The sequence below is a fragment of the Tamandua tetradactyla genome, chromosome 7, assembly GCF_023851605.1.
Source record: "Tamandua tetradactyla isolate mTamTet1 chromosome 7, mTamTet1.pri, whole genome shotgun sequence".
Classification (NCBI taxonomy): domain Eukaryota; kingdom Metazoa; phylum Chordata; class Mammalia; order Pilosa; family Myrmecophagidae; genus Tamandua; species Tamandua tetradactyla.
The window spans coordinates 68,642,098-68,669,752 of record NC_135333.1 but is presented as its reverse complement, the minus strand read 5'-3'; the positions used below and the strand labels follow the sequence as shown (position 1 = coordinate 68,669,752).

At 49.3% G+C, this 27,655-nt stretch overlaps 2 protein-coding genes across 6 annotated transcripts in view; one reads left to right on the top strand and one right to left on the bottom strand.

Moving 5' to 3' along the window:
- Nucleotides 1–1,106: 1,106 nt before the first annotated feature.
- LTBR (lymphotoxin beta receptor) lies at nt 1,107–7,233 on the bottom strand. Its single transcript, XM_077169789.1, has 10 exons — nt 6,947–7,233; nt 6,708–6,804; nt 6,283–6,408; nt 6,050–6,202; nt 5,592–5,688; nt 5,362–5,459; nt 3,475–3,582; nt 3,145–3,170; nt 2,359–2,584; nt 1,107–1,990 (listed from the first exon to the last, which is right to left on the bottom strand). Exons 1-10 carry the CDS (start codon nt 7,040–7,042, stop codon nt 1,749–1,751), a joined length of 1,269 nt encoding a protein of 422 aa, XP_077025904.1. The 5' UTR covers nt 7,043–7,233; the 3' UTR covers nt 1,107–1,748.
- The window catches only part of SCNN1A (sodium channel epithelial 1 subunit alpha), a 34,833-nt gene continuing 13,877 nt past the window's right edge, over nt 6,700–27,655 (top strand). The window contains exons 1-4 of one of the 5 annotated variants that reach the window (XM_077169783.1): nt 6,700–6,775; nt 15,321–15,395; nt 17,533–17,893; nt 27,266–27,533. In XM_077169783.1, the coding sequence (XP_077025898.1) occupies nt 6,736–6,775; nt 15,321–15,395; nt 17,533–17,893; nt 27,266–27,533 (744 nt within the window). In that variant the 5' untranslated portion in view covers nt 6,700–6,735. The other 4 variants (XM_077169784.1, XM_077169787.1, XM_077169785.1 and 1 more) reach the window with 4 other exon arrangements.

Below are 27,655 nucleotides of genomic sequence, written 5' to 3'. Positions count from 1 at the left end.
AGGACTTAACATCAGCATCACATGCAAAAGATCTAGTTAAAATGGGAGGAAGCCAGCCCATTTTACCCATTCACAGGGATTCTCTAAAGCATGGTGCATGACGTTTTTACACTAAAGAGACCTCTGGAGACTGAGAAAAACCCTAGAATGAGCTGAGAATTAACATCAAGAGACTGAGAGAACCTTCTCAACCAAAAGGGAGAAGAGTAAAATGAGACAAAGTGTCAATGGTTGAGAGATTCCAAACAGAGTCAAGAGGTTATCCTGGAGGTTATTCTTACGCATTAAGTAGATATCACCTAAGATGTAGTGGAGAGGCTGGAGGGAACTGCCTGAAAATGTAGAACTGTGTTCCAGTAGCCATGTTTCTTGAGGATGATTGAACAATGATATAGCTTTCACAATGAGACTCTGTGAATGTGAAAACCTTATGTCTGGTGCTCCTTTTAGCTACTATATCAACAGAAGAGTAGAACATATGGAATAAAAATAAATAATAGGGGGAACAAATGCTAAAATAAATTCAGTTTGAAATATTGGTAAATGAAAGTGAGGGGTAAGGGGTATGGTATGTATAGTTTTTTTTTTTCTCTATTATCATTTTATTTCTTTTTCTGTTGTCTTTTTATTTCTTTTTCTAAATTGATGCAAATATACTAAGAAATGATGAATATGCAACTATGTGATGATATCAAGAATTACTGATTATATATGTAGAATGGAATGATTTCTAAATGTTTTGTTTGTTAATTTTTTTTTAATTAATAAAAAAGTTAAAAAAAAAAAAAAAGAGAGACCTCTGGAGCCAGACACACTGGGTGCAAATCCCAGCTGAATTGGGCAAGTTACTTACGCTCTGTATGCCTCAGTTTCCTCCTCTGTAAAATGGAATAAAAATAGTATCTGCCTGGCAGGGTTGTTGCGAAGATTAAATAAATTAATATTGTAAAACATTTAGAACTCTGCCTGGCATGTTGTCAGCTATCGAGTCACACAGACCAGCCCCTCATAGAAATACCTTAGTTGAATTATATTTTAATGTTTTGACCTTTGTCTTTGACATCGCCCCAGTGGAAGAGTTTCTCTATAAATCCTAAGCAAATTAATTTTCTGGGTCACAATTTCCTCTTTTATTTGCATGTGGTTACAATTTTAAATACAGTTGTCATTTTCTTCCCCCCTACAAACTTTGTCCCCAAACTCCCAGTTCCTTAATGCCTCCCTCTCCTCTCCTCCAGGAGGTGGGGGGAGGTGGGTGGAGAGTCCTCCATACAACCTTACATCCGTGTGAGAGCTACCTCCGTCCATGTGAAGGGTGGGCCTCGCAGGGCCTCCGAAGCTTGGGGATGAGCACCGTGAAAGCCTTAGAGGTCCCAGTGATGGCGTCTGGGCCATGGCCAGGCGGACAGTGCCAAGGTGGGCAGCAGTTGGCACCATGTGTCCAGTCAAGCTGAGCTGGTGCAGCCCAGTGGGCAGGCGGGGCTGCAGTGAGGTCTTGGGTTTGCCAGGTCGCAGTGAGAGTCCTGCAGAGGGTACTGCACCCAGCCAGTGCCTGGTGCTGCTCTCAACAAAGGGTCTGAGGCCTGGGCCATTAGGACTCTGTTTCTTGGGGCCCTACCTAGGCCTCTCCATGAATCCTGTGTGCCTGGGGCAGTCCCAGGAGAGAAGGTGCCATGGTGCCTTCCTTATCCTTGCTTTTCCTCGACACCACCAGGCATGGGTAAAAAAAGTGTCACCTTGGCTCTCTGCTAGACGGCGTGACACCCCAGGGTCTCTGTCTCAGCCAGGTGCCAAGCTTTGCCATCTTCCTGGTAAGGTGTAGAGAGGCCGGGAGGACCGGGGGCACCCTCTTCAGGAATGGGGTATGGAGGCTCTGGGGGAGCAGGGGGGTCTCCAGGGCCCCGCGCTCCCCCTAGAACGGGCCCATTGTAGATGTAGATGTTGCCAGTGACAGTCACAGACCCGCCGGTGACATGAATGCCATTGGTACCTGTGGGAACGGAAACAGAGTGAGAGGGCTGAGGGGATGCTGTTGAGGAAGGCAGGCCTGTGTGCCCCTGACAATGAGCCCACTGCTTCCTGCACATCTTTCTTCTGCAGCCTTCTCCCCTCTCCTCCCCCATCCCCTCGCCCATTTGCAATTAGTTTCTTGTGCTCCATGTTTATTTCTCTGTTTCTAGGTTTTTCAATCTCTTTCCTTCTTTCTAGTTGTGTCATGGCTGGTCATCAGGGTCTCTGTCTTGCCTCTGTTTTAGTCTTTTCCTTTCTGCCTTGTCCATATTCCCTTTCCCTGTCATCCATTCCTCCCAACCCATCCTTTCTCATTCCCTTCCCTCTGCCAGCCTACCCAAGGCTCACCATGGGCCACCTGGCTCTGCTCCCCGAGCTCAGCCTCCAGCTCCCTGGCCTGGCCAACAGGACTTTGTTGTTGTAGCACCTCTTCCTCCAAAACTGGGCCTGCTGAGATGCTGGCAGAGGCTGGGGCCAAGTTTCCAGGTCTGGGCAGAAGTGGCTCTACCAAGTCAGGGAAAGGTGGGTTGGGCCTTGGAGCTTCCCAGCTTGCAGCAGGATTTGGATCCTCTCCCTGCAGGAAGGAAGCAGAGACCAATCCAACAACAAATGATCCTGGAACTCATCTTTCTTTAATTGCCACCCCCGCCACACACCCCCATGCTTAGGCAGCTCATCTCCCTCTGCCCCAGGGCCTTTGCACATGATATTCCCTCTTCCTGGCATACTTTCTTCCAGATATCCTATGGCTGGCTCCCTCACTTCTTCAGATCTCTGCTCAAATATCAGCTTATCAGAGGAGGCCTTTCATGGCCACTCTGTCTAAAATAACATACCTCTATTCTCTGCCACTATTACTTACCACCCCCTACCTTGCTTTATCTGACAACTGATTACCACCCAATAAATAGTTTTGCTCCCAGGGGAATGCAAACTCCAAGAAGGTACGGATTTTGTTTTACTCACTGCTGTATCCCCAGTGCCTGATACCCTCTGTGCTCAATAAATTATTAGTTGAGTGAGTAAATGAATGAATGAACAAATGAAGCTTGCACACTTCTTCCCTGGCTGATCCCACCTTGCTGCCCCACACCCTCCGGCCCTCCATACCACCTTCTCAGCCTTCCCCCTTACCTCGGGATGCCTCTTGAGCAGGAATCCTGCAATGGGAAATGAAATGGGTGTAGGGCCTCCATGGGCCTTGGATGTCCAGCCTGTGTTGCTCCCACCCTGGGGTCCCAGAAAGGACAGGCCACTACTGCCCTTATCTCCAGTTCCAGAATGAGGGGTTGGATGAAAAGCATGCTGATGTCTATACTGGGGACAGGCCTCTGGAGAACTTGAGGATGTGGGAGGCAGAAGCGTCGGCACTGGAGAAGTCAGACATTCCCTCTGTCCGCCCGACCCATCCATGTGGGAACAGAGGGCCCGGCCACTTCCCCGCTGCACTCGGATCCTTCCTACCCAGCTTTCTGCAGAGAGGGGGGTGGCTCTTCCAGGTGCAGGCAAGGATGGTGGTTAGGAGGAGGAGGGAGAGCAGCGGCAGCAGGACGGCCAGCACCAACATCATTCCTGTTGGGACAGTGGACGGAAGGGGGCCAATGAACCTGGGAAGGAAGTTAAGGAGGAGTTTTCCAGTTCTCTAGGCAACCCAGACAGAGAAAAGGGGGAGCAGCTTTATTCTAGTTAGTTCCATTGCAGTTGTGAAAGGCAGAATTTGAGAAACTCCCTTTAGATTACAGAGACGGGGAACTAAGTTGGGCTTGGGCAGCGCCTTCCGACAGCTGGGAGAGACCTTTCATGGAGATGTCTGGTGGCCGTGCAGGTGCCCTCCTACCTGGAGACAAGGGGTTGGGACAGTCTTCCTGGTGGGAGACGGGAGCTTGGACTAGGGGCTTTGAAGGGCTGGCAGTGGGGGTGGGGAGCAATGCTAGGAGTGAAGGCTCAGGGTCCAGTGGGGACAGCCACAGGCCACTGGACTTGAGCATTTTCCAGAGGGGCCACTGTAGAAGGCGCTGGGATTGCCCTTCTCTATCCATGGGGACAAGTACAGGGATGGAGAGTGGGGGACCCTGGCTTCTGAACTCTGCCCATGGCACCGTGGGAGAGGAGGGGTTGCAAGGTTTCTACCCCCTTACACAGGGAAGGCTCTGGAAGAGGAAGAGATGGAGAGGCTGGCAGGGGGCGTGGGGGGGGGCGCGGTAATGAATGGGAGGCAGGGGGAGAAATTGGACCAGGAATTTGGACACCTAAGTTCCTACCCTTCTGTATTATATTTTAGGTCCCTTCTCTCTGGGCATCTGCTTTTGTTCATAGGTAAAATGAAGGGTTAGCTTACATACTGTCTAAAATTTCAACTCTAAAACTCCAGTAGTATTTGATATCTAGTCAAGTATAAATAAGAGGACATGGAAGAATATTTATGACACATTACTGAATGAAAAATCAGGTCATAAAACATAAAAATGACTCCATTTCTAGAAATAAAGGTACACATAAAGACAGGCATAGAAAAATTTCTGGGAGGATACAGAGCAAAACATTAATAGTAGATGTGTTTATGGCAGGGGAATTTTAATTTCGCTTCTGTGAATTTTTGAATTTTCTACAGGGAGCAGGCATTGGAGCACAGGCTTTGGAGTCAGAAAGACCCTAGTTCAGGATTTTTAACACCGGTTACTATCTTGGTGACCTTGGCAAGTCACTGAGTCTCAGTTTCCTCATCTCATCATTGAGGATAATAAATGAACCTACTTTACAGGATCAAATGAGTAAGTGAATGTAAAATATTTTCCAGAGTGCCTGACACATTAACTCCCAATAAATGGAAGCTGTGATCATAAATATTTGGTGATTTTAAAAAGTTAATTAACTCATCCCCATTTAATAACAATTACAGTCTTTAGAAATATCCTATGATCACCCACTTGGCTAGGAAACCAACTAGTTCATAGAAATCACCAAGAAAGTCAAATGGGGGATTCTCTCTGTAACAATGAAAGTTAGTAATTTAATAGAGATATTCAGTTTAGTAAATGGATTATATGATGGCATCACATCCAAAATGATGACAGTCATATCAGTTATAACTGCATCTCAGGGTGGCAGTGCTCCCTGGCATAATATTATACATAGCGTATAAACTGTATACACAATCTGTAACTTCCAAAATGTGTGCATGTGTGCAAGTAAACCAGCCTAGACATTCTGCACCATTTCCCTTGAAGGAACCTTACTTCTTACCCCATTGGGAGGGAAGGATTCGTGTTTTCCCCACTTTTGCCACCTATTTCTTAAGAACTGCCTGAACCCAGTAGAGGTTCTTCCCCAGACTGCCCCTCTGCCCCTCACCTGGCACCTCGGGTGGCAGTGGATCTGGTGGATTTCTGCAGCTGGTGTCAGCCTGGGCAGTGCCAGGCGTCGCCTCCTCCAGGCCCTGGTCCTCACACCTGCAAAGGCACGAAAGGTCCATGGCTTCCTCAGGCTTGTGACCATCAGAGCCCCCGTTGGAGTGGGCCTCTGGAGGGAGGGGGTAAGGAGAGGGAGAAGCATCTTCCATCTCTGGGGAAGAGGGCGCTCACCTTGTGTGGGGCTGGCAGCGGGCGCTGGAGGAGGAGGTGTTCTGGAAGTGCCCTGCCTTGCAGGGAACACAGATGCTGTTAGTCTCCCCGACTTTACCTGGCAAGAGTAAGGCCAGGCCAGCAGGGGTGAGCGGGCCAAAGTGAGCATCCTGCATGCCCACTGGATGGCCCCCTCCTTGCCCACCCACCCACCCCTTCTGCAGCTCCTGCTTTTCCTGCGCTCAGCCTCGCTGCACATGCTGCCCGAGCTCCCCCAGTGCTGAGAGCAGCCCTTTCCGAGACCCTGCACCTGCCTCCTTTTTTCACTTTCCGGATTCCATATCTCTGCAGACCCCTCCTGGGAGCCTTTGGCAGGGAGGGAAGAAAGGCATTTCATGCCAGCACCAGGCTCCCCGTTCCCCCTCCAGATCACTGACACCCAGCCTCCTTCTTGCCCTCTGCCCTCTGTGACCTCTGACCTTCAAGCTCAGCTTCTGTGCCAGGTGGGCAGCTAGAGAGTAACTCGCAGAACACACACTCCTGGTCCCAGTGGGCGCAGAACATTCCCGGCTGGCAGTGGCACTGGGTTTTCTGTTTTTTAGTACAAGGTGCTGTCTCTCTGAAGCCCAGCACTGGTGGGGAGATGGCAGAGTTCAGTGGAGGGGCTGCATGCCAGGAGACCCCCACCCAACCCGGACGCACTCCCACTCACCCTCGTCACAGGGGCGGCAGAGCTGGCAGATGAGGAGGTGGTTCCAGTGCTCGTTGTAGGAATTTTCGGCACACTCTGAGCAAACTGTGTTCTGGCTGCGGCTGCATTCAGCTGAGACGTACTTGCCTTGGGTGTGAGGGGCCAGTAGGAATGTCAAGAGATGGGATTCTACTCTGGCCTCTGTCACTTGCTGTGTGACCTTGCCTGTCCCTGGGTCTCTGGATCCGGCTACCTCTCAGTGGGACAGAGAGCAAGGAAGCCCCGGGAAGAGGGTGAATGTGGGGGTCTACCTATGAGGGAGGGCAGTCTTTCTCTGTCATGGCTCTGCCAGCTCCTTCTCCTGGGAGCCAGCATCCTCCTTCCCACAAGGCAGTGGGAGCCCTCCTTACCCCTCTCCCTGGCTTCCTACGGCCATCACCTCTCACCTGGGGGGCAGCGGGAGCAGCAGACACGATGTTTGGGCTCGTAGTACTCCTTCTCCTGGTCCTGGCAGGTATGGTTCTCCGTGCGGTATGGGGGCACCTTCAAGGGGCCGTGGAGGTGAGGACAGAGCTTCATTCACCAGAGGCCAGTTTGGGAGGGCAGAGGGACCCGAGAGAAGGCCGCGCAGACACCTCTCCCCTACCCTGGCCCACCCCCGCCGCCGCCTGCACGCCCTCCTCACCAGTCGGGGCTGGGACACTGCCAGGAGCCCACAGAGGCCCAGCGCCAGTGGCCCCCAGGCCAGGCCACGGGGAGAGGCGGCCCAAGGCAGGCGCATGGCGGCCAAGCGGGTGGAGGCCCCGCAGGAGGGCGGGAAGCCGGGGCGGCCTGGGCAGCGTCGTGGGCACCGTCCCGAGTCCAGGGGCCGGGACGGGACTCCGGGCCGACGTGCCCCTGGGGGCCAGGAGCGGCCGGGCCTGGCCTCCAGGGCTCCAGCCGCAGGGCTCAGGAAGTGGGAGTGGAGCGAGCCGCCGCGGGGCGGGGACAGGGAGCGCTGGGAGCCGAGTCTGGGCTGTCGCAATCGGGAAGAGGAACAGGCTTGGCTGCCTCGACGCGGCGCGGGAGGGGGTGGCCGGGAAAGCACGTGAGGGCAGCTGCCGCCGGAACTGGGGCCTCCTCCCTTCTTCGGAAGCCAGAGCAGGAGCTGGTGGGAGAGAGGCCGCAGAGCCAGGGGACAGCCCTGGGTCAGGCCTCGCAGGGGGCAGCCGGGGCAGAGCTGACTGCGGGACATCTGAGTTCCAGGCAGAGTAGTGGACAGTCTGGTACAAAGTGCCAGATCTGGAAAACAAATGGGTGTGGCGGCAAAGGTAGCACAACATTACAAATGCAGTTTACACCACTGAATTATGTACATGAAAGTGGTTAACAGGGAAAATGTTATATATTGTTACCACAATTAAAATATTTAAAAAAAAAAATATATATATATAAATGAACTTAAATTTGCAAAAAACAGGGCAGTGCAATGGTGGCTCAGTAGCAGAATTCTCACCTGCCATGCTGGAGACCCAGGTTCAATTCCTGGAGCCTGCCCATGTCAAAGAAAAACAAAAAAGATAAAAGAAAAAACAACACAAAACCACAAACACATAGACCATGCTGGCAAACATAAAGAAGGCTGAGCAGAGACCCACAGACAATCAGATACAGCATCTGAGAACAGAAGTCAGAGTTGCCAGAATCAGGTGATGACAAGCGACAAAGGAATAGCAAGCCAGCCAGGCCAGGCCTTATTTCCCAGCTCTCCACCCAGCCTGACCCAACCTCAGCCACACATCATGGTTCCAGGTCACCTCTGAGAAGGTACAGGCGGCCGCTGCCCCCTGACCATGGGGTCCTTCCTTCCAGGAGAGAATGGGGTGGGTGTGTGGATGGAGTTCCTCAGGCATGGGGCAATGGGCTGGCGTTGGGCAACCGCAGCCCTTGGTTCCAGCTTCCTTGATCTGAATCCGTTTGAATTGGAAGGGACCTGAGGGCCTACCCAGTCCAACCCTCTCCTCTGAAGGATGAGAAGACCAGGGTGCACTGTAGAGGAGACCAGGATTCCAAAGTGGCTTAGTCTGGCCCCTGCCCCCCCTTTCTTCCCTCCATCTCACTTCCACCTGTTAACAGCCCCTGTCTGATCTCTGAGTCTGTGCCCCAACTCCCACCTGCCCTTGTGGATTTGCTCAGGCTCTAGGATGCACCTGCACCCCCCCACCCCCACCCCCATGCAGACCACTCTCAGGCTCCTCCTGCAGGGATTTGTAATCTGTCCTTTACTATCTGCCTCCTCCCCAGGCTGTGAGCGCTGCAGTGGCCTAGACTGAATGTTTAAATCTAGATTCCCTGTGCTTAGCACAGAGCCTTGCACATGCCAGGTGCTCAATGCATAGTTATGGAATAAATGAATGAATGAATGAACAACGCCTTGCCCATAGCAGAAGCAGCCTGGAGTCTGGATCTCCTGATTTCTGTTTCCCAGCTCATTCCAGCAACCGTGCTACCTCCTTGTGGCTTGTGAGGTATCTCCCTTGGGATGAGTTATGAACATATCCTCTGCAGATTGGTCACCTGGACACTGCCCCCTTCCGGGAGGACCCTGTTCCACACTCATCCTTACCAAAATTAGCCTGATTGGCCGGATGGGCTCTGGGTGGAGGAGTGGGGAGTCCCGTTGCAGGGGGTATTGTGGTGGAAGGGTTCACAGAGGAACCTGCCTGAGCTTTAAATACTTCTCTGTAATTCCATCACTCCTCACCTGGTGCAAGCCCAGGACCTACCCTCTGCCAGCAGCTGTTTATACAGGTGATCCAAGGCTGCCTGGTAAAGGAAGTGGTATCAGAATAGCATGTGCTGTTCAGGGATGCTCTTCTCTGAGTTCCTATACACACGAAGAGGCCTTAGGTCCTTTGTGGTGTTTATTATGGAAATTTCACACATAATATATGAATATACAAAAAGAGAGAAAATAGTATCAAGAATGCCCCTGTCCCCAGATCCCATCAACCAGTATGGCCAATCCCATATACTACCCATCATTAAACCTTATATTGGTGTGGAGCATTTGCTACAATTGATGAAAGCACATTTTTATGATTGTACTATTAACTATCATCCATGATTTAACTTTGGGTTCACCGTGTTGTATAGTTCCATGGAACCCTTTTTTTTTAACATCACTCTTTTTCATTTTTTGTGAAAAATAATATATACACAAAAAAGCAATAAATTTCAAAGCTACAAACCTAGTTGTAGAACAGATTTCAGAGTTTGGTATGGGTTACAATTCCACAACTTTAGGTTTTTACTTCTAGCTGCTCTAAAATACTGGAGACTAAAAGAAATATTAGTATAATAATTCAGCACTCATACTCATTTGTTAAACCCTACCTTCTCTACAACTCCACCAAAACCTTTGATCTTTCTCTCGTTCTCTAGGGGTATTTTGGCCATGCCCAGTCTAACTTTTTCATGTTGGAAGGGCTGTCAGTAATAAGGGGTAGGGAGATGGAGCTAGCTGATGTTCTAGAGAGGCTGGCCCCTCTTAAGTTTCAGGACTTATCTGGTCCAGGGACCCATCTGGAGGTTGTAGGTTTCTGGAAAGTTACCCTAATGCATGGAACCTTTGTACAGTCTTATATATTGTCCTAGGTGTTCTTTAGGATTGGCTGGAATGGTTTTGGTTGGGGTTTGGCAAGTTATGCTAGGTGGTAATGTTTAACTGAAGTTTGCATAAGAGTGACCTCTTGACTGTATTTGAACCCATTCAGCCAGTGTGACCTCCAGAGTAGCCTCTTGACTCTATTTGAACTCTCAGCCACTGATACCTTGTTTTTTACACTTCTTTTTCCCCTTTTGATCAGGATGGCATTGTTGATTCCATGGTGTCAGGGCCAGGCTCATCCCTGCAAGTAATCTCCCACACCGCCAGGGAGACTTTCACTCCTGGATGTCATGTCCCACATAGTGGGGAGGGCAATGATTTCACTTGCAGAGCTGGGCTTAGAGAGAGTGAGGCCACATCTGAACAACAAAAGAGGTCCTCCAGAAGTAACTCGTAGGCATACCTATAGGAAGGCTAAGCTTTTCTGCTACATGCATAAGCTTCACAAGAGTAAACTTTTATCACGGTTCACCGTATATTTAGCTCAGCCATATACCGTTTGGCTCCCTCCATCTATTGGACATTATGGATAATGTCCAAGATAAACAATCCATGTCTTACAGTATCCTTGCTTGAGTTCCATGGATTTTTATTAAAAATTTTGTTGTATATGGATAATCTTATTTCCTCCCTACCCCCACCCACTCTCCTAAACCCCCTTCCATTATTTTGAAGCAAGCTCAGACACCATATAATCTTTTTTTTTTTTTTGCTTGGGCAGGCACTGGGAAATGAACCTGGGTCTCCAGCGTGCCAGGTGAGAACTCTGCCTGTTGAGCCACTGTGGCCCACCCCATTTTGTTTGAAAATATTTCAGGATCATTCTTTAACAGCCCAGGATGCTTATTTTTCTTTTTAAAAATATTTTTATTGACAAATCTTCACACACATACAGTCCATATGTGATGTACAATCACTGGCTCACAATATCATCACATAGTGCATTCCTCATCATGATCATTTTTTTTTTAGAACATCTACATCACTCCAGAAGAAGAAATAAAAAGAAAAAAGAAAAAAACTCATACATCCCATACCCCTTACCCTTCCTCTCATTGACCACTAATATTTCCATCTACCCAATTTATTTTACCCCTTATCCCCTTATTTATTTATTTATATTCATATTTTTTATTCATTTGAGGGATTCTTTCTTTTAATTGAAGTGTAATATATACCCAGTGAAATGCATAAAGTGTGATAATTTTATGTGTAGAGATCAATGAATTTTCATTTTCGTATATTCCCAGGTGCCCCTCCCACCCCCAGAGTAGCGTTACCCGGACCCCAAAAGGTTCCTTCATGCCCTTCCCAGTCAAAGCCCATTCACCCCACCCCTCTCACAGTGATCACTATTTCAGATTCCTTTTATTCCCAGCTGGCTATACTTCTGTCTTTCTGCTGTCAGTCCCATGCTGTCACTTGAGTCCTCAAGGACTATCTAGATCTTGAGGAAAGAGCCCTGCGATCTGGGTTTTATTCTTGGCCCCATCACCCAGCTCTCTGCTCCTCTTCTCCTGTGCCAGTCAACCGCTGGCTTGCACGCAGATCCAGTCTCTGCCCTTCCTGCTCAGCTGGGAACTGCATTTCCCAGACTCCTTCCCTCCTTGGCTTCCAGTGGACTCAGCATTGGCTGAGGCGCTGGTAGGAGCACTGGTAGGAGGCGCTGGTAGGAGCCAGGCAGGCGGGAGGAGGGAAGAAGCCAGGCTATTCCTCCACTCTGCTCTCTGGCCAGTCCTGCAATACTTGTGTTTCCTCTTTCCCTTCCTCTGTGATCCTATCTCCTACCAGCCAGCCTCCACTATCAGTTCCTGCCAAGTAGCTCTGGAGGCTGCTTGGTCTATCATTCTAACATACCCTGTTGTTTCTCCCACCTAAAGATGGCAGCTGCTTCCTGTTTTGTTGTTTTCTGGGTTGATTCCAATTGCTTTTGGGTTCTCAGCAATTCTATTACCCATGTACCAGTTCTTGGTGCTAAAGTCCTTCTGTTTGAAAGATTTAGAGTGCTCCCTATTTCCTGACTGGACCGTGATTAATAAATCTTATTAATAAATGGTAATTGTAGTGCCTACCTGACCTTCCCCAGGAGGATGAATGGAGAGTCATATGGGAGAGAAGTCCATGAATTCGTTGTGGGCAGGGAATTGTCTTGTTTCCTTCCTTTTGTGCTCTTCAGCGTCTTGCTTGGTGTTTTACTGGTTTCCATCGGGCAATGCCAGCAGGACCAAGTGCTCCCATAGACTCCTACAGCCTCTGGGAGTGGGACTCTTCTCCGAAGCTCCTTCAGAGGGGATTGCTGAGAGATCATTTTTCTCACGGGCCTGTGACGGATCCAAGGGAATGGTGGGTATGGATGGATTCTTACAAATATGCTTTCTTTCTCTCCTCTTCCCCATACTCTCTCAGCCTGCTGGTGCCCTTGGAAGGGGTCTGGTAAACACCAAGAAATGTGTACCCGACAAGGGCTGCACTTCTTTGGTGTGTTTGTGTTTTTACTGGTGGCCATACTTAAACCCAGTTGTTCTCAACTGGAGGCGATTTTGCTCCCTAGGAAACATTGGGCAATGCCTGGAGACATGGTTGATATTGTCATGACTTGGGTTGTGTGTGTGTATGCCACTGGCATATAGTAGGTGGAGGCCGGGGATGCTGTAAATATACAATGCACAGGGCAGCCCCCACAACAAAGAATTATCTGGTCCTGAAACCTAGAGGGCCCAGCCTCCCCAGAACATCAGATAGTTCCATCTCCCTACCCTATATTACTGACAGACCCTTCCAACATGAAAAAGTTAGAATGGCCATAGACCAAATACCCCAAGGAGAATAATAGAAAGATCAAAGGTGATGGTAGAGTTATACAGGGAAGATAGGATTTAACAAATAAATATGATTGCCAGATCATTAAATTGATATCTCTTTTAGTCTCCAATACCTTAGAGCAGCTAGAAGTAAAAACCTAAAATTATGGAAGTAACCAATGCCAAATTCTGAAATCTGTTCTACAACTGATTGTAGCACTGTGCTTTGAAATTTATTGCTTTTTTGTATATATGTTATTTAAAAAGAAAAAAGAATTATCTGCCCCAAGATATCAGTAGAGCCAAGGCTGAGAACTGCCTTAACCCAAAGGTAATAAACTTCTAAAGGTGGGCTTCTAAGCATCTCACCAGGTACTTGGATTGAGGGTGAAAGTGAGGGAATTTCTGGTACATTGCTTTAGTTTAAAGGGAAATTCGTATTACATAGGTGCAGATAAAAGGACCACTGTTTTCCACAGTGGGAAGCCCAGTTAACTAGGCTCTCTGCCTAGTTAACTATAAATAATAAGTGCAAAGAGTTGCATTTAAATGACAAATTCATTTTCACCCTAGAGAAGATAGAGGTTGAAAAAGAAAAAGGTTGAATGAAATGTAGATAAATTAATGAGCCATAAATTATTGGTTTAGAAGAAGTTAGAATGTTTGATGTTTTGGGGATGCTTTTTCACGGTACATCCTTCTCTGTCAAAGATAAACCTTGGGTCTCGCCCAAGATGTTCATTCTGCTGTCTTCTGCAGACTGGTTCACCAAATAGTGAACATTAGATACTGGGATGCTGAATGCCAGAAAGGGCACACACATTTACATGCACACACACAGAGAAAGAGAGAGTCCATGGATTTATCTGCTCTCTGGGTCCTGGATTATCTCCCTGCCTGTAGGAAAAGATGGATAAAAGTGGTTCCTGTCCTCAGGGAACTCATAATACAGTCCATACTTAGGCATGCACACACAACAAGATAATAGGAAATAGCAATATGTGGGAGCACAGAGGAGAAAGTGATTATTGTATCATCTCCTGTTCCCAGGAGGGCAGAGGTTGAAAAGACACTCCCAACTCATAACCCTCATCCCATTGCAGAGCCTCTGCTTTCAGCTCTCTCCTGTAGCCCTCCCACCTTTTACACCATGCCACAGGGTTTAAGGATGGCTAGTCTTGGGAGGGGGATGGCAGCTCTGGGTTAGGAGGAAGGGTGGGGGCTTTAGGGAGTAATGAGGGGGTTCCTGGGGAGAGTTTCCCATCAAGCAAGATCTATAAGGTCTTGGACTCCCAGAGAACAAAATTCCTCTCCTCTGGAAGAGATGGAAGCAGCACTGAGCTTGGAAAGGGGTGGCTCAGTTCTCAATCTGGACCCACCTAACTCCTGGGTGACTGTGGGCAAACCAGTTTGCCTCTCTGGGCCTCATCTCCCTCAAGCATTAAACGAAGGGCTAGATGCAGAGTCTGAGCTTCTTAAAAGGAAAGGGCCTTTGTGACCATCTAGGGTGCTTTACCCCCCCCCCCCCCCGATACTGCTGCTTCATTTTCCAGATGAGAGCACCAGAATCCAGAGAGGTAAAGTGCCTTTCCCAAAGCCACATAGTAAAAGCAGAAATAGAGGTCAGAGATTACATCTATAAACATGGGCCCACTCATGAAAAAAAAAAATAGATTGAAGTACATAAAAAGGCACACAAAAAAGATATTGACAGGTATACAAATTACACTGGCTCCCCTTGGACAGAGGAGTGGGAGAAGGGATGGGATAAAGGGAGGCTTTTATGGTTCTAGAAGCATGGTTGAAAAACTGTATTGTAACAAAAGTGTACTTGGGTATCATCTCTGTACTTCAAAAGATAATATTTCAAATGGAGCGAGGACAGAAGTGCAGGTCTCTGACTCCTGTTTTTCTTACAACCGCGAGCTTTCTCTGGTTCATTCTAGATTCAGAAGGCTTTAGAATGGTGCCTAAGCCTGTGCTCCTACTCCCGTGGCCGGTGGGCAGGGCCAAGGTCACCACTCACTCCGCTATACCCAGACCAGGCCTTACAGTTCTTCTCACAGAGCTCTTGAGATGAAAACTATTTGCCATGCTACCTTAAGCCTGTGGCTGGATTTCGAGCACCAGTTAGCAAATAGAAAAGGCAGGGAGATGCTTCTTAGATTGTTGGGAATCATACAAGGAGGCACGTATAATTTGTAGGTAGGGTTGTTGCTAGTTTAAGGATCTGGTCCAAGGGAAACTGAAGCTTCTCGGGTGTTCAGGTGCCATGGGGAAGAGGGGTCAGTATAGAGAGCTTTTCCCAGAGCCAGGGAGATAATCCAGGGCCCAGAGAGCTGATAAATCCATGGGCTCTCTCTCTCTCTCTCTCTCTCTCTCTCTCTCTCCTTGTGTGTGTGTAAATGTGTGTGCCCTTCCTGGCATTCAAAATGAGGGGCAGGGAAGCCCCAGATTTACCATGAGAGCCGGTGGCCCATCCACCCTGGGAAATAAATGGCAAAAGCACTAAGTAGACAACCCCAGAGGGAGAAGAGGAATTCTGAATTCTGCTTTTGACTCTGCGCTATTTTCTTTTGTGACCTTGGAAATCCGACATCCTTGCTGAGGTTGTTTCTTCATCTGGAAAACGAAGAACAAGTCAACCTCCCTTCCTGGAGGATGCAACACAAGCAGGTGTCAAGGTAAGCCATGGGGCCAGGTTTGAGATCCCAGATGACATCAGTCACAAGAGATTGCCCAGGGAGGAAGTCGCTGGATTGGCTTCTTCCCTCTTTGCCTGGTAAACAAATTGTTCCTCAAGATCCAGCTGAGGTGCCACCTTCTTTGGGCAGTCCTTCCCCCACCCTCCCCAGGCTCCCACAGCCCTTTGTTCTTGTCTCTGCCATCTGAATCCTTATCTTAATGTACTGAAGCTGCCTACTCACAGGCCCATCTCCTTCTAAATCCGGGCTGGGGCTGGGCCTGTGGCTGCACGTCCAAGGAGGGATACCCTTGCGGCAGCGTGGAGGTGGGAGAAGCCAGTGGAGACAGACACTCAAGTCTGGGGTGCCTCCTGCATGGGTGACAGACTTCTTCCAGGTCTCCTAGGGCCCTCGCTTTGGGTTTGATTCCCTCTTTTCTCGCTCACTGCTGGGCTCTTCACTCTTCATCCTCTTGCTGGATTACATTTAGGGTGGAGACTTTGGAGGAAAAACAAAGTCCCTTCCAATGAGCTTTGTGTAGGCTTCGGCCAGGACCATCCTCTCCCTCTCCACCCCCTGCAGTGCCTGCTGTCCCTGCCTGTCCCTGGGCTCCAGTAGGTGCCCATAGTGCCCTGTGCGGCCCCATGCTGCCTCTCAGTGTCCACATTCCTGCAACCCCGTGACCACGATAGGGGACATTGCACATTCCTGGCCTGGCAGCCAATGGTGTAAAAAAGAACAGAATGTCCTGGGGCCCTGGCCAGCCCCCAGTTCTCCTGGGCCCCTCCCTGACCTGGGCAAGGTGGTGGTGAGGAGTCAGGAAGGAAGGGGATGAACCCGGAGGAAGGAGCAGGGGGGTGTCCCCAGCAGGGAAGAACCTGCAGATGCCCCTCCTCTTTCCTCTCCCGGACCTGGGGGTGTGGCTGGCCCGTGAGTGCCTTTGGAGGGGTTCCCACAGAGGGGAGGGACTGTGGCTCCTGAAAGCCTGCTTGGGGCTCCATCCCCTTGCCCTCCTGTACTTTGGGGTTGGCTCCCTCCTCTGTCTCTGCTACCTGTCCTTCCCTCCCTCCTCCGTCTTTTTCTGCCTTCTCTGTTCTCCGGCTCTCCCACCTTAGTCTCACTCCTCCTGGCTCTCCTTTTTCCTTGTTTTGCAGCCCCTGCACCCCTCACCCCCAACTTTATGTTCAGGATCCTTCTTCTTGTTCAGGATCCCTGACCCTCACCTGCCCTCTTGTCTTCCAGTCTCTTGACCTGACAGCTTCAACCTCCCAGTCCAGACTCTTCTTCAAAGTCCCCTCCCGCCTTCTCCGGTCCCAGAGCTCCGGGTTTCACTCTTCCCACCCGGACTCCTAGCTCAGACTCCTCCCCAGCCCTTCCCCTGCCCTGCTCACCTTTAATTGAGATGCTAATGAGGCTCCTGTCACTTCCAACCTGGCAGGAGGGTGGACCTCCTGGGCCAGCCCGCTGCACCTGTCAGGTGAGGGGGAGGAGAGGCTCGTCTGCCAGATCCAACTAGAAAGGAACCAGTCCCAGTCCAGCCACAACCCGGGAGTGGGGAGCTGTGGGCAGCCTGTGGACCTGGGGCAGGAGAGTCAGCACACAGCCCCAGAGTTAGGCCAGGAGGTGAGAGCTTAGCCCTAGAGGGGGGAAAGACCAAAAGAGGCAGGAGCAGAGAGCCTGGCACTCAGAGAGGACACAGGCAAGGAAGAAGAGAGTGTGAGAAAGAGAACCAAGAGAACCCAAAGGTAGAGAGACGGAGAGAGAAAGGAGCTTAGACACAGATCCTGGGGGGAAGAAGGCCAAAGAGACACCGGACTGAGCAGGGCAGAGCCTGGCTGCTGTAGAAACAGAAGGGGAGGTGCCAGGACAGAAACCAAAAAGTGTCCTTAGCAGGAAAGCAGAGGAGAGGCCACTCCAGAGAAGCTCGGCTCCAGCTCTCTGGCCCCAGGTTCCTGCAGGTCAGCAGGCTCCTGAAAAGCTGGAGGGAGGGAGGCAGGAGTTGTAAAAAGGGAGGGATGTGGGCATGGCCTGGAGTGCCTCACTTTGAGTTCAGGATGGTGGTGGTGGTGGGGGGCACCCAGAGCCTGGGGCTCAGGCCTGACCTTGCCATCGCTCTCCCCAACCTCTCCCACCCAAGGGCTCATGAAGGGGGACACGCGTGAGGAGCAGGGGCTGGGCTCCCCACCTGCGCCCCCGCGGCAGCGCACGGAGGAGGAGGAGGCCCTGATCGAGTTCCACCGCTCCTATCGAGAGCTCTTCCAGTTCTTCTGCAACAACACCACCATCCATGGAGCCATCCGGCTGGTGTGCTCCCAGCACAACCGCATGAAGACAGCCTTCTGGGCTGTGCTGTGGCTCTGCACCTTCGGCCTGATGTACTGGCAGTTCGGCCTGCTGTTTGGCGAGTACTTCAGCTACCCTGTCAGCCTCAGCATCAACATCAACTCGGACAAGCTCGTCTTCCCCGCCGTCACCGTCTGCACCCTCAATCCCTACAGGTCAGTGGGCCCCGCCATAACTCCCCAGCGCCCGGAAGGGTGACCTGGCTTCTCTGTGGAAGGTCTCTTGGTGCTCATGGGACAGACAGGCAGACTCTCTGACTTGGGGCAGCAGCTGGTTGCCCTCCTCTTGGGGAAAGGCCGCCGGCTTGAGGGCCTGGCATCTCTGCCCAGGGGAGCCTGGTGGTCGAGGTCATCCAGCGGGTGGCTGTCCTCTTCCCTTCCCATCCCTTCTGCAAGTGGGAGGAAGTAGTGATGAGATCAAAATCCTAATGGCTTCCTAAAAGGCCGGGTAGAGATCAGTCCGATCCCGTCCCTGGAGCAAGACAAGGGCAGAGCACATGCCCTCCTCAACCTCAACAGAAGAATTTGGAGAGATGAGCAGGTGCTGAGGTGGCGGGTGGTGGGAACGGGCAGGGATGCCCGCCTTTGTTTAGAAGGGAAGCTTATTTTGGAGAAAACAAAGTTTGGGGGGACGGTGCCAGGGAGCTGGAGCTGCAAAGCCAGCCATGAACCTTAGGGCTGGGGGTGGGGGAGTTACAGAGCCAGAGGAAATAGGGGACAGGATAGAAGGCAGTTCCTTGTGACACAGCTGCCCAAAAGATCCAGGCTAAAATGTCGTGGAGCCAACCTGCTGGGTAGCACTGTTCACCTGTTCAGGTGACTAACTTTTAAGTGCTTGGGAGTGTCCTGAAGTTTTAGGTTTCATCACTGCTCTTTGCCAATTTTTGGTCTGCAAGCTGGGGGGAGGGGTGGTAACCATGGAGAAGAGAGGAGGGCAGGGCTGGGTGTTTTTTTTGTTTGTTTGTTTTGTTTTGGGGCTGGGTGTTTATTTTATATGCCTTTTATTTGTATTCACTCAGTCATCAACACTGTGGGAACACCTGTGTCAAGCCAGACACAGGGCGAGGCACCTGGCCAATGGATTCATTAAGAATTCAACCATGTTCATGGAAGGCCAGGTATTCTGCTAGGTATTAAGGAACAGGAGAATAAAATAAGATGGGAAGAGATAGGCATATAGACAAATGATTGCAGCATGCTGTGAGCTGTATAATGAAAATTGTGAGTCTTCTGCCTTCAAGGAGCGTACGTGCATGTGAGTGTGTATGTGGATTGTATATGTGAACACACATATTGGGAATGTTTATGTGTGCAATTGTGGATGACTGGGATTCGTCAAATGTTGGGAATGGTGGCCCCATCACATATTCTTGTGTGGCTAAAGGGGTGTCATGATTAATAAGGGCTAGGATGTTCTGTCCTGGAGAGAAAGCATTGCTGGGCCATTTCATTGATTAGCCTGGTCCAGGGTAGGACCCATTTACAAAGAAGCTGCTTTATGCACCAGAAGCTATGTACTCTACAGGCATCTCATTTAATTCTCGCAACAATCCAATGAGGAAGGTACCATTATTATCCCTATTTTACAGTTGAGGAAACTGAGGCTAAAAGAGACAAGGCACAAGTCGCAGACAATGTAAGTGATGGAGCTGTAACTTACCCTCTCTTTACCTGATCCCCAAACCCTGCCTCTTTTGAGTTACCAAGATGTGGCCATGGACTAAGTGAAATTTCCAATCTGATAGGAAATTGTGTACACGTCATTTCAGAGCTTGCTCCAGTTCCTCCCCTCGGCCTCACTTCTCTCCCTCCGTACCCTCAAGCTTTGCTCCTCTTCTTCCCGGCCTTCTGTCATCCCCTGCCCTCCTCCACATCCCTCTCCCCTGATCCCCTCAAGCCGTGGTGGAATGGGGTGGGGGTGGGGGTGGGCACCGGACCTGCCAGCATGGAGGGCAGGGCAGGTGAGAGGGAAGACAGAAGCAGTAGGCACTCAACAAATACCGGTGGTTGAAAATATATCAGTGAGAGATTCTCCATCTCTCTCCAGGCAGGGGCCATGGGGGATCTGTTGATTTTTCTAAGGTTCTGCTGAGTGCTGAGCCCTGGAAAGCTCTCCAGGTAATGGATACCATAGCTTCTGCCTGCAGAGTCCACACAGAAATAGTTCACCTCCCCACACCCCCACCCCCCTGCCTGAATGATTGCTACAAGATTAGGAGGAAGAGAGAACACTCAAAAAAGAAGGGGAGTCAGGGACATCCCCCTAGCTTAAAGAAGAAGATTGAACACCTACTATATGCTTATTCTATGTGGGTGCTTTATAAACATTATCTCATTTAATTCTGACAAATCTATGTAGGTGGGTATGCTCATTAGTTCCATTTTGTGGATGAGGAAATCAAGGATCTGCAAGGTGAAATAACATGGGGGAGGTCACACAGCTAATGATAATGAAAATAACAACAATGATAATAGCTAACACATAGTACTAAATACGTGTTTTTTCAAATTCATATAAATGTAAGTTATATTATTATATTAATTAAATTATTTAGTCTCCACAACAGAATTCTTGAAGTAGGTACCACAGTGAGAACTCCCATTTTATAGATGAAGAAACTGAAGCTCAGAGAGGTTGAGCAATCTGCCCAAGGTCAGACAGCTAGCAAGAGATGAACTTGGGATCTCAAGTTAGTAGCAAACCAAGTGTGTTGAATTTCAAAGCTATTTCACCCACTGCACCTTCAGGAGGGGCCAGGGCAAAAGCATCCCCGGGCTGGAGGTGGCTTGTGGGTGCCCCAGGAGTGCAAAAGTGTGGGGACCCTGGACTTTGGCCTTCTCTTTGAGGAGAGAGGCAGGGATGGGGAGAAGAGGTGAATGCAGCCGGTTGCGTGACAACCTGAGTCTGAATCACAGCTGTTGGCGGCGGGTGCAGGAGGCAGAGGCCAAAGGAGATGAATGATTCCCCGAAGGGAAGCAGGGAGGATGTGTAAATCAGTGGGGGAGAAGGGGGAGCCAAGTTGGCCCTGGATGCAGGCTTGCTGGCAGCTGGGCGCAGGCAGCAGAGACTGCCAGCAGAAGGGGAGGAAGGAGACGGAGGTATGGGACTTTGTGCGGCTTTGACCTTCCAGAAAAGGGGAACAGGGATGAGCCACCTTCACACCGGGCAGGACGTACTAAGAATCCAATGTGAAGGGGTGGCCATTGCAGCTCGTTTCTTTCTGGTCACCCAAGAGAGAGGGTCAGTCATATATGCACACGTACTGAAAACAGAGCCCAAGGAAATATTTTTTATCCAGTCCTGGGAGGGATTTAGGCTAGATCTAAGGAAGGACTGGCGGGATCTTGAGCAACAAAGGAGGTCACGGAATCTTCTTTCCTGAGAGGAAGGGGCATGTTAGCAGGAAGGGGGTGAGGAGACGGGTGAGCCTTTAAAGAGAGAAATTGCAAGGAGGGAAGAGATGGCTCTGAGCTACGGAGTTTGTCCCTAACCGTGGGGGGTAGACTGCACCCCCTGAGCAGTCTGGAGACCTGGTTCAGGCCAGCTTGGCAGGGAAAGAAAGTCCAGAATCTTAGAGCTGACACTCGCAGCCTGGCACAGTGATTGACTCCTTCTCACGTTGGGACCCTCACACCCCCGTGCAGCAAATTTTGCTCAAATGTTCTCAGGTAGAGCTACAATTTGCCTCATGATAACTTCTACCCTCCAATCCTGGCTCTGTATTAGAAGCACTCTAAAGATGCCTCTTCCTTACCTGACAGCTATCAGCTCAGAAGCAGCTATGACGCACTAACTGCACTGCAGTTTGCAAAGTCCATGATCACATTTTGATTCTCCTAACAAGCTTTTCTGGTAAGCAGGGCAAGTATCATCATAGTCATATGGGAAAACTGAGGCTCCAAGAACACAAAAGCTTTGCGAAGTTTACCCAGCTGTTAAGTGAGCTTTGCCATCCGTGTCTTAGGCTTCACTTTTGTAAAGACCACAAGGTCACATGGTGAACAAGTAGCCTTTTCTTCTGCAAGCAGAACATGTTGATAATAGTAATAATAGCAGTTATGATAATAAAAATAACAGCAGCAGTTATATAGTGCCTTTTCAGCCAGTCTGTTCTTGGTGCTTTTCATATGTGAGTGCATTTAATCCTTATAACAACTTATGGAGTAGGTACTGTTATTACTTTTCTTTTACAGATGATAAAACAGAGGTACAGAGAAGTTAAGTGACTTGTCCAAGGCTAACCAGCTAATAACTATTAGGGTTTGGATTTGAGCTGGGGAAGTCGATTAGAACTTAGTTCTTCCAACTTTTTAAATTAGGTGTTTTATAGCTCTCTCACCATCCCAGCTGTCCACTCTCCTTTGAACCATCACTGGTTTGTGAAACATCTCTTGTTCTTAAAAAGCCACAGCCAAGAGTGAACTGCACATGTGCCTGAGAGCTCGGGAGGGACTCTAGAGGGACTAATTTCTGCTTTCAAGGAGGCTCGTAGATGAGGGGCTGCTCATGGGAGTGCCTGCCGTGGACGCGTTGTGGTGCAGGCTGATTTCACAGGGGCCAGGAGAGGGGGACAGTGCTCCACTGGGGTTGTGTTCACAGTCCCTAGAGAGAAAGCCTGAGGGTGCTAAGATGTGGAGGAGGATGGGGCTGGGGAAGGGACCAAAGAATGGGGAGTCGAGGTTTCTAGGCTGTCCCTGGAGAAAGGAGGGAAGGGGGCTTGGTCCCCAGATGCAGCGTGGCAGGAGAGGGAGACTGTGTGTTTCCTATGCTCAGCTCTGCCAGGGAAGTACTAGTTGAGGATGCTGTGGGCGATCTTCTTGGTGGCTAGGGTGGGCCTTGGAGGGGAACATGGACTTTTTTTTTTTTTTTTTTACGAGAGGAAGGTACCAAGAGGTAACAGGGAGGGCTGGGAGGGAGGAGGACACATAGATGGGAGAGAGCAGAGATGCCAGCCCCCATTTCCCCTCCCAGCATCCCCACACTATGTTAGTCTGTCTTGAACAGAGAAGAGGTGCTGGCGGGGAAATGACAGTTGTAGCCAAAGGAGATTATGCTGCTTGATCTCAAGTGCTTCTGACTCTCAAAAGCCACGAGATGCAAGTAGTGGGAAAAGCAGGGGCAGTCTAGCAGGCCTGGATTCAGATGTTGGCTCCAGCACTTCCTAGCTGAATGACCTGGTAGATGAGCCTTGGTTTCCTCAACTGTAGAATGGGGGTAGTGATGCCTGCCCAATAGAATTGTGGAAGGGTTCACTCACCCTCTGGAGTAGGGCTGCCTGCCAAGGCAGATAGGAGTGCAGGCAGTGATTGTGACCTGGGAGGAGGCAGAGGCTGGAAGGGCTGGGCTGTCTTGCTGAAGCTCCTTCTAGGGTTCTTCCACCCCTTCTCGCTAGCACCTGGTCTCCTCATGCCCGGCCCTCCCACTTGCCAGCCAGACAAGTTCTGACGTCACTGTTGTGTTTTGCTCAGCAGTCAATTCTCTTAGCTCTAGGCGCCAACTGAAAGACTTAGCCTCCTGTTACAGGAATTTCCAGTATCAGGGAGTTATCAGGTAAGGTAAGGATTTCTTTTTTGAGAGGGTGATATAGGAGCATCTATTCCTATCTTAAGCCCCCCAAAAAGAAGTAGCCCTTGGGGAGTATGGGAGTTCTTTACGGAGCTGGCCTCATCTGGAGGCCTTGTCACAGGTGTGCATGCATGCGGAGATGGGAAAAATCCAGGGCTGGGAGGCCAGGTTGGGGTGGGGGCGGGGGACTCATTAGAGGCCTCCTGGATGAGGCAGGAGGGGCTGGAGGTATGAGGGTCACTGAGGGGCAGGCCCGGCAACAGGACAGGATGGGGCTCTGTGGGGAAGGGTGATGTGGCCAAAGAAGGGAGGTGGAGGAGGCAGACAGAAGAGGGATGCAGGAGGACTTGAGCCACCTTGGGGGGGGGGGGGCAGGGAGGAGGTGGTGAAAAGGGAGGTGGAGCCAGAGATGTGGTGGCTCATGGCATGGAAATAACTCCTGCCATGCCCAGGGACCTGGATTCTTCCCATAAGACTTGAGGCCTTTGGCTGTTGTCTGTGTTTTCCTGCTATTCAGTGGCCTCTACTTTATGAAGGACTGTCACTTAATATTTTCTCATTTAACCTCCCAAGAACCTCATGTGGTAGGCAGATATGGCATTATTATACCCATTTACAGATGGAGAAACTTAGGTTGTGATTTGGAAAGGCTGGGTACTAACCTACCATTACACAGCTAGAAAGTAGTGTGGCTGATTCTGGCCCCGATATTCTTTCTGGGGGCACTGTATGGTCCTTCTAAACTAGCCAGAGATGGCAGGGACAGAACAAAGGGCAGGGTGATGGTTAGAGTGCTTTCTGACCCATTTCCTTGCCATCTAATCTTGTGCAAGTCATTGTGCCTCATGTTTTTCACCTATAAAAGGAAAAATGCCAATAGTAGCTAAAAGGTGAACAGTACCTGACAGAGTTACACTGAGCATTAAATTAAATAATGTACATTCTAATGCTTCAGTGCCTGGCCATAGAAAGTGCTTAATAAATACCAGCTATTGTTGCCATTCTTTTAATAACAGGCAGGCCTCTTGGAGTGCCAAGTGCACATTTTATAATGGAACGAGATTTCTTCCCATGTGCTGAGGGGCTGCTGGAGCTGCTGCTAGGGCCCAGCCAGTTAGACATTTATGATGAGGAGGGGGCTAGAGTCGAATGGAGGATGGTGAGGATCTGGACTAGATAGTGGGTAATGCCTGTAGTCACACACTAGGAAGACCTGGAGTACTTTAAAAAAAACAAGCTCATTTGGGCCTCACCCCAGAACCGTTATACCTGAATCTCTGGCGAGAAACCCCACATTGGTGTTTCACGGTTTCTTTAATTGCGGTATAATTTACATGCAAAAACATGACAAATCACAGCTCTTCACTGAGGTTTTTGACAATCAAGATATTGAACATTTCTATTGCTCTAGAACGTTTCCTTGCTTCCCTTTCCAGTAAATTCCTCTCCCCTCTTCATTATCATTTTCTGACTTCCACCGTCATTAATTAGTTTTTTCTGCTCCTAGACATCCTGTAAATGGAATCATACAATATGTATTTTTTGTGTATGTCTGGCTTATTTTGCTCAATTTGATGTGTCTGAAATTCTTTCATTGTTTTCATTTATCAGTTCCTCTTTTTTGCTGAGTAGTTTGGCTGGACATTTTGGCTATTTCAAACTCTTTGGCTGTTATGAATAAAACTGCTATGAACATTTGTGTACAAGTCTTTATGTTTTCATTGCTCTAGGGAAAATAATTAGAAGTGGAATTGGGTAAAATGCACAGAATTAAAATTGCTGAGTCATAAGGTAGATATGTGTTTAACTTTACAAGAAATTGCCAAACAGTTTTATAAAATGATTGCAATGTTTTATACTTTGACTAGCAGTTTAGGAGAAATCCATTAGCTCTACATTCTCAAAAACACTTTTTGGTTTTTAGCCATTCTAATGAGTGTGAAATGGTCCCTCGTTATTGTTTTAGTTTTGCATTTCCCCGAGGACTAGTTATACTGAGCATCGTGAAAAGTGCTTAATGAACATTTGTACATCTTTTAAAATTTTTTTTGCAGATTTTTGGTTTTTTTGTTATTGATTTGTAGGCGTTATATTTCAGGATCAGTCCTTTATTAGTTTTTTTTTTTTTTTTAACTCAGTGGCTTGCCGAATCATTTTCTAAATGCTGTCTTGAATAGAAATCTTTAATTTCGATGAAGTTTAACAATTAAAAAAAAATTTATGGTTTGTGCTTTTTCTCTCTGTCCAAGAAATCTTTGCCTGTTCCAAGTTCAGGAAGATAACTCTTATGCTTTCTTCTAGAATCTTTATGGTTCTGAGCTTTATATTTAGGTAGGTATATGATTCACTTTAAATTTTGTGCATGGAGTAAGGTAGAGATTAAGATTCATTTTTTCCCACATAGTATCCAATTGTTGCAGCACAAATTGTTAAAAAAAATTTTTCCTTTCTCCATTGAATTGAATTGGTGCTTTGGTCAAAAATCAGTTGACCTGTATGTGTGAGTTTTTTCTGGCCTCTTCTGTTCCATTCATCTACTGTCTGTTCTTATACCGCTTCGGTTACTGTGGCTTTATAGTATATCTTCCAACTTTGCTCTTCTTTAAAAGAAAAAAAATTGGTCACTCTAGATCCTTTGCATTTTATATAAACCTTTGAATCAGCTTGTCAATTTCTTAAAAATGTCTGCTGAAATTTTGGTAGGGATTGTGTTGAATCTAAAGACAAATTTATTCCTTTCAGCAGTGTTTTGTAGTTTTCAGTTTAAAGGTCTTGGGCATCTTTTGCTAGATTTATTCTTAGGTATTTGACATTTATGCTGTTCTAAATGGTATTATTTTTGTGATTTCCTATTTTTTTTGCTAGTATATAGAAATATAGTTAATTTTTGTATATATGTCCTGTACCCTGTGAACTGGCTTAATTCACTAACTAGTTCTGGGTGTTAGTTTTGTTTTGGTAGAGTCTGTTTGTACTGCTCTGCCATTCTTTTTTTTTTTTTTTTTTTTTTTTGAGAGGGAGGAAGGGAAGGAAAGACAGAGAAGGAAGGAAGGATGGAAGGAAGGGAAACATCTTTAAACATTTTCTTGTTTTATTATATTTTGTTTGTTTGTTTGTTTTTTACATGGGCTGGGGCCGGGAATCGAACCGGGGTCCTCCGGCATGGCAGGCAAGCACTCTTGCCCGCTGAGCCACCGCGGCCCGCCCTGCTCTGCCATTCTTGACTTAAATGATGGAGATGGTCATAAGGCCTGTATTGAGAAGATGGTATGTGAGGATTTGTGCTAAACAGTGTTTAACTTACAGCATTTGGGCCTCACCCCAAACTCATTAAACCTGAATGTCTAGAGGGCAGGGTGGGGTAGGTGCGGCACTCATCATTTTACAGAGTTTCTCAGGAGATTCTAAAAGTGCAGTTGAGAACCCCTGATTTAGAAGGTACCTGAGTGCAGACCCAGGCCCAAAGGTCACCTTCACCCGAGGGGATGGGGCGGAGGAGGGGTGGGCGGCGGACCAGAGCACCGCGCAGAGGCGGGAGTGTCTGGGCCAGGCCGAGAGCCCTCCCACCCCTTCCCCCTCCCTGCCTTGGGGTAGGGTAGGGGAGGTCTGGCTTGCCAGGCCGGGGCGAGTGGGAGGAGAGCGCCCCGCAGACAGGCGCCTCCGCCTCACTCTTTCAATAAACGTGCGGCAATAAATGCCGTCACCGCCGGGGCTCACTGTCGCCTCCACTTCCCCCCTGCAGACACACCTGTTCACAAAGCTCCCCCTCACTCCTCCGTGATAGCTCCGGAGACACCCGATAGAGCCGCCCCCCCCAACCCCCGCAGGCTTCAGCGCCTTCCCCCACTCTCGGGGGTGAGTCGATCTCACCTGTTACAGATGAGGAAACTGAGGCTCAGAGGGGCCAGGGATTTGCGCGAGACCGGCCCCTGGTCCGACCCTTGCCCCATCGGCCCCTCCAGGTATAAAGAAATTAAAGAGGAGCTGGAGGAGCTGGACCACATCACAGAGCAGACGCTCTCCGACCTGTACAAATACAACTCCTCCAAAACCCTCGGGGACCACCGCCGGGGCCGACGCGACCTCGGGGGGACCCTGCCACACCCGCTGCAGCTCCTGCGGGAGCCGCCCGCGCCCCATGGGGTGCGCAGAGGCCGCAGCGCGACCTCCAGCGTGCGAGACAATAACCCTCAGGTGAACTGGAAAGACTGGAAGATCGGCTTCCAGATGGTAAGTCCCCGCCCACTGGCCGCGCGACAAAGCCCCGCCCAGACGGTAAAACCACGCCCACCGCCGCGGCCCCTTCTGGCCACGCCCACTCCCGAGGCTCTGCTCCCTCTCCTCACCCCGCC